This window comes from Lottia gigantea, assembly GCF_000327385.1.
Source record: "Lottia gigantea unplaced genomic scaffold LOTGIsca_26, whole genome shotgun sequence".
NCBI classification, from domain to species: Eukaryota; Metazoa; Mollusca; class Gastropoda; family Lottiidae; genus Lottia; species Lottia gigantea.
In genome coordinates, this window is record NW_008708797.1 from 1761085 (window position 1) to 1778224 (window position 17140).

General features: G+C 30.9%; 2 protein-coding genes across 2 annotated transcripts in view; one reads left to right on the forward strand and one right to left on the reverse strand.

Annotated features, from left to right (window-relative positions):
• Positions 1-6299: 6299 nt before the first annotated feature.
• Positions 6300-6554, forward strand: LOTGIDRAFT_117410 (hypothetical protein; the record flags this gene model as incomplete). The annotated part of the gene is made up of 1 exon (XM_009056008.1): positions 6300-6554. A coding segment is annotated over one exon (255 nt), but the record flags the coding sequence as incomplete, so codon positions are not given.
• A 1747-nt stretch (positions 6555-8301) lies between these two features.
• LOTGIDRAFT_117728 (hypothetical protein) overlaps positions 8302-17140 on the reverse strand; it is a gene marked incomplete at both ends in the record, with an annotated part of 20277 nt that continues 11438 nt past the window's right edge. Inside the window, 12 exons of the mRNA XM_009056009.1 lie at positions 8302-8442; positions 8847-8984; positions 9337-9480; positions 9793-9912; positions 10298-10386; positions 10644-10733; positions 11345-11382; positions 11772-11962; positions 12226-12430; positions 12713-12805; positions 15161-15264; positions 15475-15552. Of these exons, the coding sequence (XP_009054257.1) occupies positions 8302-8442; positions 8847-8984; positions 9337-9480; positions 9793-9912; positions 10298-10386; positions 10644-10733; positions 11345-11382; positions 11772-11962; positions 12226-12430; positions 12713-12805; positions 15161-15264; positions 15475-15552 (1431 nt within the window). The remainder of the gene's footprint in view (positions 8443-8846; positions 8985-9336; positions 9481-9792; positions 9913-10297; positions 10387-10643; positions 10734-11344; positions 11383-11771; positions 11963-12225; positions 12431-12712; positions 12806-15160; positions 15265-15474; positions 15553-17140) is intronic.

Genomic DNA, 17140 nt, shown 5'->3' on the forward strand with positions numbered 1-17140 from the left:
TTGTATATAATATATTCGAAATTTGAATTATTATTTGTATAGTCTATATTTGAAATTAAAATTATTATTTGTATTTGTATATACTATATTTGAAATTATTATTTGTATTTTCTATATTTGAATTTAAAATCATTATTGTATATTCTTTATTAGGAAATTCAATTCAGTTTATATCATATTTGTTAACGTTTGTACCATGAAGAAAGTCGTACAGTGCTTGAATAAACTTTATTATTATTATTATTATTTAAATCGGATGAAAACTGTAGTCTATTGTGTCCACAAGTCAAAGGCAATAACTCAAAAACTGTTCATCGAAAGATCGTCAAATTATAATGTGAGCGTATAAAAAGCGATTGTTTCAGGGAGTTAATAAAAGGGGATCTAATCTACCATGGTCAAGAACATTACTCAGATGTATATTCCGTTTGTAAGCCAAATGTTTAGTATAGATGTTAAGGAATTCGTCCTGATGTTCTTTATAAAGCGTTTGGCAATCACAGAGGCATTTTAGCTGTAGAATTGTAGGTGGCAACGAAACACATAACAAGATCTTCAATGGAATTATTGGTGACACAGTGAAAGATTCTCTGCAGCATGGGTTGTAATGATCAAGGATATTTTCGTTAGGAGGGAAGTTTCGTTAGGGGGAGGAGGATTCCCAAGAAATAATACAGGCCTGTCATTCCCTATAACTAATTGGTGCAAAAGAGAAAACTACACTCATATTTTTTATAATTTTATTTTCTTTCATGACGTAATCAATAATGATATTATCTGATAGAAATAATTCTATCCATGTTTTACCACATATCAAAAACAATGGGAATAATAACATTGACTACTTGCTATTGTTTTTACTAGATGTACAAGAGAAAGAAATATATTCAAGAGAAACTTTCTTATATAAACAAATTCTTTTTCTTATAGTACAATTTTATATTTCTCTCTTGAATACTTATAACATTAAAAACTTAAAATACCACTTTACGAAACATTAATAATAATATCCACAGCTTTGATTCCCAAATTGCACATCATTTTATGAATATCTGGAATAATTTTGTAATTCTTATTTGCATTTCAAAAGAGAAAAAACTAAATTATTTTTAGTTCAAGCATATCTTAAATACAGTTTGTTAAAATGGAAATAAATAGTTTTAAATCATAGGACTAAAGAAAACCCTGGAAGAACAGAACAGTATACATGTTGTGATAAACATACATACTACTAAGGAAAGCGAAATTGGGCAAATAGTGTCATTTCATTTCACATACACAAAATTGCTTTTCAATGGTCTCATCACTGCACTGTATAAAATGAATATCATATATTAATAAAATAGTAAATGGGACATTGTTCTTGGGACTAAATTACTCTTTGGTGATGTGGAAACACTTGTAAAAGACCAGAAGAAATAATTTGAAGGGATTCAAAATAGGGCTTTTAGCTGTTTAGCCTCTTCTTATATCAGACACCATCAATTTAGAAAGATCTTTTCAAAAATGTATCAAAAATCTGTGACCTTCAACAAAAATGCTCAGACATCTTCAACAGTAAACATGAAAATTTGGTTCTCTGACATTAGACACTGATAACCATGCTGATCAGATAATGTATTTTGGCACATGATATTTGAGTACAAACCTCAGTTCACTTCAAGACTTTTTGTAGTAGAAGCAGGTGTCCTATAGATAATATGAGATTCACAAGTATGCATTTGAAAATAAAAACAAAATATAACACAAAACAAAGGTAAAACTGTAGCCAGCCAGTCTGATGAAAAATGAAAGAAAATAACGAAAATATAATAAGAAGCAGGATTCTTTAAAAATTTGCTCAAATAAAGAAATAAAAAAGGTTATCAACTCAATCAGTTTTTGACTTTTCAACAGTAGACTGTAATATTTTGCTTCAAGTATTTCATCTATATAATGACATTCGATGTTGAGTATATGAAATACAGAATGTTTGATAATAACTAAGCAGCTGAAGATGCGTGTAAAATGTAAGTTGAAGTCAACTGAGAATTTGAAATCATAGATGAATACTTCCGCTCGAAACAAATCATCAACTGAATTTTCTCGTTTTAACCTGAACATGGTGATAAATGGAGAACCTGACTGGATAGAAATGCTGAGACTAAATGTATTTTTGGATAATGAAATTGACTAGATATATATAGGATACATATATAAATATATACACAATATAATACAATTAATATTAGTTCATTGTTTAAATTACATTTACAATCAAATACAATTATGAACAGTTGAAATAATTCTTAGATATCTATCCAGTCAAACCATATTCACTGTATTCAAGAATTTTTATCCTGGAATTAGAATTTCTTTAAGATATTGAGCCTAATGCTAAGGTATATAGGATTTGGCATTTATGATGTCACCAAGGTTTTTGGCCAATCATATTGCACTGTGACATAATCAGAGTCTCCTCTTTCTAGTTTTACATAGTAAAAGATAAACTGGATAGATAACTATAGGATGTCAATTCATTGTAGTTATCATTAGAAACTTTAATCATTAATCAAAAAATAAACTTTCTTAATGAGGTATTTAAATAAATTCTGAACCATTAATATGGTATGATATAAAACATTAAGTTTATGTCTATGATATTTCTTACCTCTGAAAACACAATCAAATAATGGTAGACATTACAAAGTAAATTCAAGTCATCAGATTTTTCAGTCTCATAATCAGAGTTACTTCCCTTTACATATAAAGATATGAACAGTCTTGCTTTGAAAATCCATTTCTTATAAATCTTATAAACTAAAACTACTATAAACTGATCTTGATTTCTACTTCATTTAGTCCTGATCAAAGACAAGTCTCGAAATGATATTTGAGCATCAGGTTAAAGGTACATTCCGCTTTTTTTGTGGGTCGAAAATATTTTTTGCCCAAATTTATGAAGACTATACACCAAAATCTAGAGAAATGTGTCCCTTGAGGTATCTGAAAGTTTAAGCCGTTAATTTTTTAAAGCCAAAACTATTTATGAACATTAGGTAAGGTTTCTAAGCTCATTACGCTTATTGGAAACTGTTGGAAAACTACTGTACAGATTTAAGAAAAATAAACGCTTAATTATAGAGAAATATATCTCCTATGTATTCTACACTATTTCAACTAATAATATCCAGCCATTATAAACGCCAAGACAAGGTAAAATTGCTTAATTAACAATTTGTACTCTCCGTTTTTAATTAAGCCTTTTAAAACAAATTCAGTTTGATCAAGTAGATACATAGATGTAGATAGAATACTTTAGAAATATCTTGAGGTATAATTTTTGATAATGAAAATGTTTTACAAAAAAAGCGGAATGCCCCTTTAAGCAAGGAACTTGATTTGTGGAGTAAAAAATAAATACATCCCCTCAGTTTTATTTCAAGTGAAACATTTAAGATTTTATTCAGACACAATTCAGATAAATTTGTTCAACCTTGTCAAATACAATTAAAATTCGAACTTTCACATTAATTTTTGCAAAAAGAAGGAATGTCTTTAGTCAAAAATTAGTTCAAAAATGTCAATGTGAAATGTTAGTAACTTATAGAACTTTTGACAACAAACATTGACCAGAACACATTATATAACATTTAACATCATTGACACCACAGTGTATCAAATAAAAACTACCAGTGTTTTTCAATCAGACTGATATCATGTGAAATACTGGGTTCCAGTCAAAAGATTGGCAACTTAAACTTTCAAAACATAAACAAGATTAGGCTTTCATTTCCTTGTTCATTGTGTTCATTACCAATAAAACTAATTCAAAATAAAGTGATTAATATAGTCTCCAGATGTGCGTAAATATTTATGCCCAAATGAAATTAATCAAATCTATTACTTCAGAAATGTCTTGTATTTAGCATTTCTAGTGATTTTTTTCAAAATACGTATGTGTTTAGAGTACAATGTTAAAAGCAGACTGCTCAGTCAGTGAATATATTGTGATATGATATTACATACTTAAAAATAATACCTGTATCTACAATGATTCCATGTACTATGTATATATATATATATACACATGTGGACAGATAAAAATAAAAATATAGAACAAATATAAGACAAACAAATAATTGAATTATTATGCTTATGTAGGAAACCAGCCCACACTGTACCATAAAAAATTGTTATGAGGTTTTTATAACAACTCTAAATAACAATATAGTAATACTCTATTATAGGTCATATATTATATATATATATTGAATGGGATTAAAAAGCTTGCTTCAATTTTGAAAACACTCTTAAAATATTTTTCACTGTTATGTATCAGAACTAAATAAAATAGGAAAAGTGCTTATCATTTAAGCTGAAGTATTCCAGAACATGAGGTCATATGACAAGAATCTCTACTATGAACATGTCAACAAGCCAAGTATCTTCTTTTTCAAATCATTGTAGCCTTTTTATGATTCCACTCAAACATAAAATATATTTTTTTCATAATTCACTCATATTATTTCTATATTATAATTTGAAAGCTGCAAGTTAAATTTCAAAGAAATAGTTAATTTTAACACATTTAGCCCAGCAATAGATCTATCTTCCTACATAACATAAACATTGGATGATATATTTTGATCGCTTAAAACATGACAGAAATACATTATTGAGATAGGGCTTACTCAACCAGTTGTCAAGAGCTCAGTTCTTTAAAAAGATAAAGGTCCCATCAACTGATCGTTAGATTCCAATCAGACTTATTTCAACAAGATTCAATATCTCACTGTAAGGTATAAATACAATTACTTGTACAAAATCTGACTGTCCCCGATCCCCTATGTTAAATACATAAAGTAATTCTATACATACTACATTTCTGAGACACTAACCTACTAATAAACAGAGCACACACAGAAACAAAACATTTCTTGTTCCATTATTTCTAAATCATTGTTTGTGGGTATGTAAACTTATCCAGTTTATAAATGAATCTTGGACTTTTATTTCTATCTAGGATAGCCTAAATTTAATTTCTCAATCTGATTTTTCTTCTTTGTTTGAATGATTCAATATTTCAGATTATGAATACATTACAAATATTTTTTATTCTAAATATATCATGTGACAGGTGACAGTTGTGGAGATAAATAACATCTTTTATAACCAAATTATCTGCTAATTAGGTCACTAGGTATTTCCATATACAAACTGTTAACATCTGTTTCACACTTCATTAGTCAATATGTGACTATTATCACTTCTATATTTACAACTTGGGCAGAAAATGTTGAATAAACAAATTTGCCAGACATTCAAAAATAACAGATTCAGTAATTTATTCTTAAACTATCTAATATTTATTCTTGACTGTTTGATTTACATGTCTTTTAAAATTCAACTTGAAAATATAATACTTGGCTGATATACAGCTACCATCTGATCAAACAAAAGATCATTCTATAAATTTTAAATTTCATATTAAAAAGACTTGTTTTTGATGTGCTCTGTTGTCTATATCACTCAACTTTTAAATAATTAATTCTTTATCTACAACATTACATATATTAGCATTGCACCAAAATTGTGGTCACCATATTACTATAAATAGAAACCACTCCTTACATACAGCTGTAGTTTACCTCTCAATCAACTACTCAAAAATATGGTGGTCACTTCCACCATCATTCACTCCACAATAGTTGTCTTATCATAAAACACAAAGATAAACTAAGATCTTCTAGCAGTGTTAACAGATCTTGTTCTCCAATCAAATATCACTTGAAAATCTATTCAAATAATTCAACGCTTTAACGCCTATCTTTTATTTCTTCAAAATTTCTCTCAAATTGTTGAATTATTGAATTCGGATTCTTTCTAATGAAAAATGAAAGCCATTCACTGTTTCCCATACTGTTAAATCTGACTTTCATTATTCAATCTGACCAAAATCACTGATTTTTAAAATCTGATCCCATCACTGACTTTCGTTACTCAATCTTGTCCAATAACTAATTTGTATAATTCAATCAGATCCAATCACAAATTTTCAGAATTCTAATCCAATCATGGATTTCAAGTTTCCAATTTGATTTCATCACTGAGTTCCAGTAATCAATCTTATCTGATCACTGAATTTCAGAATTCAATCTGATCCAATCAGAGATCTTCAGAATAAAAACGGATCCAATCACTAACTTCCATGTAAACAGTCATTGATTTTAAGTATCGCTTCTTATTTTTACATACTCATTCCTATTATTATTATTCATCCTTCAAACCAATCCATTACTCATCCTTCTAACCAATCAATTACTCATCCTTCAAACCAATCAATTACTTGTCCTTCAAACCAATCAATTACTTGTCCTTCAAACCAATCAATTACTTGTCCTTCAAACCAATCAATTACTTGTCCTTCAAACCAATCTATTACTCGTCCTTCAAACCAATCAATTACTTGTCCTTCAAACCAATCTATTACTCATCCTTCAAACCAATCAATTACTTGTCCTTCAAACCAATCCATTATTTGTCCTTCAAACCAATCAATTACTTGTCCTTCAAAACCAATCAATTACTCATCCTTCAAACCAATTCATTACTCATCCTTCAAACCAATCAATTACTTGTCCTTCAAACCAATTCATTACTCATCCTTCAAACCAATCTATTACTCGTCCTTCAAACCAATCAATTACTTGTCCTTCAAACCAATCTATTACTCATCCTTCAAACCAATCAATTACTTGTCCTTCAAACCAATCCATTATTTGTCCTTCAAACCAATCAATTACTTGTCCTTCAAAACCAATCAATTACTCATCCTTCAAACCAATTCATTACTCATCCTTCAAACCAATCAATTACTTGTCCTTCAAACCAATCAATTACTTGTCCTTCAAACCAATCTATTACTCATCCTTCAAACCAATCAATTACTTGTCCTTCAAACCAATCCATTACTCATCCTTCAAACCAATTCATTACTCATCCTTCAAACCAATCAATTACTCATCCTTCAAACCAATCAATTACTTGTCCTTCAAAACCAATCCATTACTTGTCCTTCAAACCAATCCATTATTTGTCCTTCAAACCAATTGATTACTCGTTCTTCATAACAGTTCATTACTCTAGCTTCCAACAAATTCTTTACTCGTTCTTCAAAGCAATTCATTACTTGTCCCTCAAATCATTTTATTACCGGTACTTGTCCTTCAAATCATTTCCTTATTTGTCCTTTAAACAAATTCATTACTTGTCCTTCAAACAAATTCATTACTTGTCCTTCAAACAAATTCATTACTTGTCCTTCAAACAAATTCATTACTTGTCCTTCAAACAAATTCATTACTTGTCCTTTAAACCAATTCACTTGTCCTTCAGGTTATTTCTGCACTCTAGCTTTGTTCCCCATATATAATTCAATAAGACTATTTCTGAATTCATTTTGATGTTTTAGATGGGTGTAGTTCATTCAGGCGAACTCATTCTGATAATTAGTGTTCATATAGACCAATTATAATGTGCACAATGACTATTATAAGCTTTTAGTCATGTTATGATAAGGGTGGAAAATCACTGGTAACAGGAGGTAGCACTGTAAAAACACATACTGTCCATTGAACAACACTCACATTCACTTGTACACTTCAACTTGACAGATGATAGATACAGTTCCTTATACATGCTTCACAGTATTAGGCAAATACAGAACACAATATTTCTTTGAAACAAAAATATAAGTTGGGACATTGAAGTTTCATATCAGGAACTGCTCTGCATCAGACATCAGAGCTGAATGGCAAGCAGATGCATAATATTTATTGAAAATTTGCACACGATAAAATTGTTAAGGGACTGGAACAACATACAAGTAATTGTCAATGTAAAAACAGTCATGTAGACACAAAATGGTCTTTCACGGTGTAGAATACATTCATGATGCATGGTTTAATGTTGAAACAGATTTATTTTTTTTCTTTTATCCAACGAAATAACTGCTTCTATATATCACATGCCCTCACTCTGAAAATTACAGGTTTCCATTGTAACCATGACACAATAACTTAAACAGAATGTTTTGTGAGTTCTTAGTAATATTAGTTTCTCCTAGGAATATATATCACGATGCTGAAAAGATAAAATACCATAAAATTTCCAATGGCAACAAAAAGTAAAAAAAAAATTGAAATAAAATATAGGGTCTACTCTTCCAATGAATATGATAAGAAAGGACAAAATAATTGTTCCTGTAATTTAAGAAGCACCAGATTGCTTATAAATCAAATATTTTCACAAAGAAATAACTCATACCCGATTTCGTCGAAATAACCTATCAAAGAATCCTCTTTGTGGGGGAGGAGGTGGTTGGTCTTCTATAAGATCTGGGGAAGGTTCACCATCAGGACCAAATTGATTTAATTCTTTAAAACATTCTGTTTCAATCATCTATAATTTAAAGTAATAAATCAGGTAAATCAATGTAAGAAGAGTAATCCACTTTAATTTAAAGCATATTTGAAATCAAATTGTCAATTACTTAAAATAAAGCCTGCTGTTGTTTATGTTTAGAATTGTCCCCATAAGGGCACAAACATCTATATGTCTGCATGTAAGTACCAATCCACATGTTTGTTAACAGTATAACTGTTACCTCTCATTACCAATAATTGGTTCAAGATTGTAGACAACTGATTCTAATGGATACATTTTCATCTATAATGTCGGTGGCAGAAATTAGAACTTGCCATTACAACCAGAATTTTTCGAAAGTCAAGATTTAACAAAACATTACAAGATGTAACAACCTACAAAAATTCAGTTTATTTTGGTCAGTTCAGAAGACAACTTACCTCATTTTGCCATGGTATTGAAACGCTGCCTGTGTTAAATTTTATATAAAATGTATCATCACTTGCATCTAAATTAACACCCTTTACTGTAGAGAATTGTTCTATATCTAACACATCTTTACAATATACTGCTCGTGGCTACAATGCAAGAAAAAATTATTCAAAATCACCATTGAAATATTAATGAACAACCTGACTTCATAAGGAAAGGAGACATATAACTGAATCCATTTCTTTTATAAACAAATTATCTACAAAAAGACAATCAATTTATTAAGTTCAACAAGTCAATTTCCTTGCTATATGCAATCAGTAAATTTTGTCAGGGGAAGATGGTATCTTTAATATTAAACTTCTATTTCCTGCTATTCAGGAGTTGCAACATTAGCTATGGAACACAAAGGTACTGGACATTGTCTTGATCACCATGGCAGTTTGGTAGGAGAGAAGGTGATTAACTAACCAACTGAAAATAGCTTTCAATACTCACATCAGGGAAAAATGGTGGCTCCCACATCCCAGCTTCTAATCTCTTAAAATTTATAGTTTTAAAAAAATTGTGAGCTTTGACTTCTTTGGCACCTTGATTATGTGAACAGCACCCTAACCTCTCTGACGGATTTTTCTTTAATAACTGTAAAACATCCAAAAAACAAAAGAAGAAATTTAGGCAAGCATACAGCAGATAGTACTCTTAACAGACATTCCTCAGTGGTTTCAAGGCAAAACAACATGAATTCTGTTAAAACAGTAATTCTGTCAATAAATTCAAAGATGAAAAAACAAATTGCCTACCTATATATCAGCCATATAAAAAAAACAGATAAGCTTATACAAAATATTTTTTACATTTTTTTCTACTCCAGTTTTGGCTATTGAAGTTGGTTTACTCTTTTTACAATTTCCAATTCAATTAGTAAATGAAAAAAATAACAAGGAAACTTACACCTGAGCATATAGAACGACATTCTTCGGAGAATTTAGATGAATAAATTTCTTGATCTTCTTTCACTCTTCTATCAACTTCTTCTCTTTTAACTTTCTCTTTTCGTGCTCGGAATGGTGACTAGAACAACAAGAATATTCAATAATTCTGCTGATTCTCAGTTATGATAAAATCATAAAAGAATTGAATTATATTTCCTGTAAGTTATTGGGTTAATGAAGACCCCAAGCAGTGTACAATGAAGGATCTTTAGGCGTAACTGAGAGCTCTTGATAGTCAACTTATTATTAGTACATTTCTATATTTTCTATATTTCATGAGCAATTAGACCTTATCTAAACATTTCAGCAGACAAAAAATTAAAACTCTTAATGGACTTGTTGTAAAAAATATAAAATATGACTAAAAATTACCTGTGCATAGCAAAACAAGGTGTCTCAATTATAAAATTTAATGTCATTAACTGCTTTTAGACACATCAGAAAATAAAATAGATAACACATACCTTGCCTTCTATCATTTCATAAATAATACAGCCTAATCCCCACCAATCAGGACTAAATGTATATCTCTCATTTTTAACTACTTCAGGGGCTTAAATGAAGGGAAAGATTATTTTTATTACAGCAAATCTCGCAGTAGGTCCAATTGTAAAATGTATTTTATTTAATTGCTCTATCAAAGTTCACATGTTTCAAAGACATAAGAAAAATCTACACTTAGGTCTCCTGAAAAAAAACAAATGCATCCTATACTCCATTATACTCAAAAAATGAGAAAATTAGTTGGAGCTTGTTTTAGCAAAGACAGAAAAGGTAAGTCATCAATGCAAAACAAGTGTAATCACTTACCCATGTAACCAACAGTACCTACTCTCCCCCTTATCGTTTCACCATTAGGTATTTCTACTGCTAACCCTAAATCTGATATTCGTACATGACCTGACAAAAGAAATAAAATATTGAAATAGAACAATTTATTATTTTTTGATTTCTGGGTTCATTCTAAGACTCAATATAAGCATACAAATTGTGGCAATCATACATGTGGTAAGACATTTGTGCGTGGCTTGAAAATCAGTAATGTAATGAATGGAGTTTTACATCCTACTTTTCTGCACCATGTTGGCTAATGAAGACTGGCAACGCCATGCAGGGTGCAATGAGAGAAAGTTTGCCAGGACAGCGGCATTAGCCTGCTCTTTTCAACTGTCGAGGGATCTTTAACGTGCACACAGGGCCTCAGTTTATTGTCCCATCCAAATGACTAGACGCCTTTTCCATGTCAGCCCCTCTTACCTGTATCACTGACAGGGGAAATCGGATTGATAAGTCTGAAGGTATTATCTCGTCCTATGCCAGGATTGAACCCTGGATTTCCAGGTAAGCGAGCAAGAGACTAACATACTGAGCCAACGCAGCTCCCTTGAAAATCAGTAAATCTCATGATTTTCCTTTCATTAACTCTTAGCATTCCCAAAACTTGTTGAAAACAAAGAACAAAGAAGCCATAGAGACAAATTAGTCATATACAAGATGAAAATAAAGCTTACCATTGTCATCTAATAAGATATTTTCTGGTTTTAAATCTCTGTAATAGATTATTATAAACATAAAGGGATAGAGATATACAAAACTTCACTGTTCACTTAAGACATAATTCATAGGACAGTGTATTTGCAAAAAGGAAACAACACTATTTGTAGATTTCGGTGAATATACAGCCTAATGAAATATAACTCATTATACTCATTTACAATAGACTATAATGAATTTTTTAAAAAGGGTTAAAAGAACAAATGATAATTTACCAAAACAATTTGCATAGTCTTGCTAACTAGCACTGATAAACTTAACACAATATTACGCTTTAGTAAAATTCAAAATTTTTTATTTGCTACCAGATGCATGGTTCTTTAAATACAAATTTATGAAAATAAATGATTTGACAGTGTTAGAGTCATCAATGGTGTGACTTACCTATAAACAATGCCCTCCCGGTTTAAGTTTTCTAAGCCACAAGTAATTTCTGCAGCATAAAATACAGCTCTCTCCTCTACGAAGCCTGGATTGCCCATATTGTGGATATGAAATTTGAGATCACCACCATTCATTATGGTTAACACTAAACATAGAGCATCCTTAGTTTCAAATGCATAGGCTAAACTAACCTGAAATTAGAGATCATATAACTATCAAATTATCATTTATTTTAATTAATTTATACATTGTCAATGTTTTATTTAAAAAGTAAAACCCACAGTAAAAAAAGTTTTTTAACATGACATCTAGATATTCTTTGTTATATAAACACATGCAATGAGCTGTTATAGTGTAATTTACTCTGTAAATGTATAGATGTATGGGAGTGACTGGAGTCTATTTCAATGCACTAGAAATTGAATCAACAACAGGCCCTCAAGAGTTAACTCACCACAAATCTTGAATTTATCTTTTGTAATATCTGTTTTTCATTTAATGCCATGGCTTCACCTTTCCTTTTCTTTATTCTTTTCTTTTCTAATTTCTTACATGCATACATTTTACCTGTAGCCCTTACTTGACACGCACAAACTTCTCCGAAACCACCCTTGCCTAATACACGGTACATTCGAAATGTATTTTTGGTGATAGGCTGACTGAAATATAATCAATTCAATATAAACTTATAATACATCAGTCCTTATCATTTACTCAATACAAAAATCAATTGCCATTGACAAAAACAAAGGAAAACAGGAAACAAAAATTAACAGTTCTCAGAAAGGGACATATAAAAATCACATTGTGCTTTTTAATCAATCTGCACAATTAACCAGTCCTGGGAAAATAAAATCTTTTGTGTAAAAGATATTTCCGATATTTACAGATGAAAGTTCAAACATATCACATTGTATTTCAATTGTGTGATCTTAACTTACCTTTCTAACCACTTCCATTGTAGATAACGTTTAAAATACATACTTTCTAAAAAATCATTGAATGGGTCCGAGGTAAGATATTCTGTTAATACTCTGAAAAATATAAGATATATATATTTGGAGAACCACAAAATTTGAATGATGCAATTTGGTGCTATCAGTGTCCCTGATACACTTTATTAGTGTAAAAAACATCTTCAGAATTCTGTTAAAAACAGAAACAAGATAGCTTGCTTTGCTAGGTAACATACGCCTACTGGCAGCCGTCAGAAAAAATAAAACAGTCTTTAGTGACAAAAGTACGAATTTTCTCATATTGAAATAATTATTCATGATGAATAATTCCACAAAATTTTTTAAAATCAATATCAATAACCCAAATACAACAAACAATTAAATCACACAGCTCTAATCAAGGGGCAAAAAACAACTTTTGACACGTGTTTACAAAGTTAAGGGCAATAACTCAAAAAATGTTTATCAAAAATATCTCTTGTTAGAACTTGTCCGAGATCTTATCAATTCCAATGATCGCACCAAGTTTCATCAGAATCGGTTGAAAACTGTAGCCTCTATTGTGCTCACAAACAAATTTTAACGCGTTTTTCGTAAGTTAATGACATTAACTCAAAAACATTTCATCGAAAATGCGTCAAGTCAGAACTTGTCCGAGATCTTATCAATTTCAATGATCACACCAAGTTTCATCAGAATCGGTTGAAAACTGTAGCTTCTATTGTGCTCACGAACAAATTTTGACGCGTTTTTACAAAGTCAAGGGCAATAACTCGAAAACTGTTCATCAAAATTGCATCAAGTTAGAACTTGTCCGAGATCTTATCAATTCCAGTGATCACAACAAGTTTCATCAGAATCGGTTGAAAACTGTAGCGTCAATCCTGCTCACAAACTATTTATAGCAAATTTCGATGCATTTTAACAAAGTCAAGGGCAATAACTCAAAAACAGTTCATCGAAAATGTGTCAAGTTAAAACTTGACCGAGATCTTATCAATTCCAATGATCACACCAAATTTCATCAGAATCGATTGAAAACTGTTTTTCGTAAGTTAATGACATTAACTCAAAAACATTTCATCGAAAATGCGTCAAGTTAGAACTTGTCCGAGATCTTATCAATTCCAATGATCACACCAAGTTTCATCAGAATCAGTTGAAAACTGTAGCTTCAATCCTGCTAACGAACTATTTTTAACATATTTCGACGCGTTTTAACAAAGTCAAGGGCAATAACTCAAAAACAGTTCATCGAAAATGTGTCAAGTTAGAACTTGTCCGAGATCTTATCAATTCCAATGATCACACCAAGTTTCATCAGAATCGGTTGAAAACTGTAGCTTCAATCCTGCTCACAAACTATTTTTAACAAATTTTGACGTGTTTTTACAAAGTCAAGGGCAATAACTCAAAAACTGTTCATCGAAAATGTGTCAAGTTAGAACTTGTCCGAGATCTTATCAATTCCAATGATCACACCAAATTTCATCAGAATCGATTGAAAACTGTTTGTCGTAAGTTAATGACATTAACTCAAAAACATTTCATCGAAAATGCATCAAGTTAGAACTTGTCCGAGATCTTATCAATTCCAATGATCACACCAAGTTTCATCAGAATCAGTTGAAAACTGTAGCTTCAATCCTGCTCACAAACTATTTTTAACAAATTTCGACGTGTTTTAACAAAGTCAAGGGCAATAACTCAAAAACCGTTCATCGAAAATGTGTCAAGTTAGAACTTGTCCGAGATCTTATCAATTCCAATGATCACACCAAGTTTCATCAGAATCGGTTGAAAACTGTAGGTTCAATCCTGCTCACGAACTATTTTTAACAAATTTTGACGCGTTTTAACAAAGTCAAGGGCAATACCTCAAAAACCGTTCAAAAACCGTTCATCAAAAATGCGTCAAGTTAGAACTTGTCAGAGATCTTATGAATTCCAATGATCACACCAAGTTTAATCAGAATCGGATGAAAACTGTAGCTTCAATCCTGCTCACGAACAATTTTTAACAAATTTCAAGGCGTTCTAAGTCAAGGGCAATATCTCAAAAACCGCTCATCAAAAATATGTCAAATTCGAACTTGACCGAGATCTTATCAATCTAAAGCATCACACCAAGTTTAATCAAAATCAGATAAAAACTGTAGTCTCTATAGTGCTCACAAGAAATGTTGACGGACGGACGGACCAACGGACAGGGGCGACAACAATATACGACCACATATTCATGTGGGCGTATAAAAAGGGTGATACATTCAGGTTTGACCAACAAGGCAGAAAAGATAAATTGAAAGTAAGTTAAGTAGGATTCTGAACACTTATTCAGACAAAATTGTTAATATCTACGGAATATAATAGCACAGGACTTTTGATCTCTGCTCTTGAAAATATTGCCAATTTACCATCTGTAGTGGTACTTACTCTGAACAAGCCAAAAATAGTTCTTTTCTTGGAGTCTTTTGGCCCATGGCCTCTTTAATGGCTGACACTTGGTTTCCATTGACTTGGCTAATATATTGTTCCGACTGAAATAAGAATGACGAACTATTAGCTTATTTTCAGCAGCATTTGTCATAGACACCAGAACTTAAGGATCAGCAGGTCCAATATCAATTAAAATCTTAATTACACTCCATATTCTGCATCTAGATTTCAGACCAGCCTTTTCAGAAACATCGGTTCTCAATAACTACAGCAGAAACAAATAAATTAAAATAATGATTGCCACAACATACCTCTGAACACAAATATTTTTCATAAACTTCTTCTGCTTTTGCAAGACGTTTCTCATCTGGTGTAATATCATATTCATTCTGAAATAATAGTGTCATCTTATACAGTCGTTGTTTAAATTATTTTTAAATCAACTGGAGATATTGAAGAGTAAACCTAACAGTCCATCCATGGCAAGGAAAAAAGAAGCTATTGTCCTGTGCTCTTCTTGAGTCATACTTGAAACAAAATTAACATAAGGCTTTTTAAGGTCAAAGATGCAATAAGTTATAATGATACTGACGGCACCAAAAAATTTCGCAAGTTTTTTATGAGAATAGAATTGAATGATTAATTAACCCATAAATTAACACCATAGGATTAATAATAGTACAAATTTATCACACACAACCTATAATTGATTGAGCCAGAAATTAATTTTGTAACGACAAGGATAGTGCAACTAATAGTGGTTTTCTATATTTATACTAGCAGCTTTTATTGCAATTACAAAGCATCAATTGTTGTCCATTTGCATTTGGTTCATTTTTAGTCTATAGAGAATTTTAAGCAAACTTTATTGTATCGCATCATGACTAGTTTTTAACTCATGTTTTGATTCTTGCAAACAGACAGTAGATTGTGTAAAAAATATATGCATCTGAAAGATAAAGAATTGTGAATATTGAACACACTGCAAAACATTAAATCAATTCTTTACCCAAATATCAATCTTATGACAAAATTTGATTTATTTACAAACAAACAAAAATCAAAAGAGTACATCAAGAAATGTAGCCTGTAGGGTGAGCATGAGATGCACAATATATCTATTCGAGTGAAAACACTGAGGAGGACACAATATTTCAGGAAAAAATTATCAGATCATCACGAAAATCGACAGGGATCATCTTCATAAATGATTTTGACCTACAAAATAAAAATCAAAAGAATCCATAAAGAACTGTTGCGTGCAGAGTGGGCACAAGATGCACAATATAGCTAAAAGAGTAAAAACGCTAAGGAGGACACGATATTTCAGGAAAAAATTATCAGATCATCACAAAAATCGATAGAGATCATCCTCATAATGACATTAACCCACGAAAAAATCAAAATATAAGGATTTGTAAAGAATTGGAGCACAAGCCAAATGTGAACTGACCGACGGACAGCCAGGGTGATTATTATATACGCCCAAACTATATTTATGGGCGTATGAAAATATAGAAGGCTGTCTATTAAAAGTATGAACACTTCATAAATCATGACATGATATTCAAATTACACTTCATACTTAAATATGTCAACAACAAAATTACTTCCTTTTTATTCAAATTCACTGAATACAAATTAACTATTATATACCTAATAATAATAACCTTATATCATTGCATCAAATTTATACAGTTTTGAACAAACCTAACTTGAATACAACCTAGTCAAAAAATAACATATTTCAGAATTATTTGGATTACTTGCCACATCTATCTTGAAATTAGTAAAGGGGTAAAACTATTTGAAATTTTCACCCCTTTTCTCTAACACCTAGGAGAAAATAAAACTGTAAAATTTTACATCCCTACTTTTGGTTAACCATATGTTGTAGTTATGTGCAATATATTTATTGCTTCAAGCAAAAATACACGGTTATTTAGATGAATATTTAAAATATATCACAACGACTCA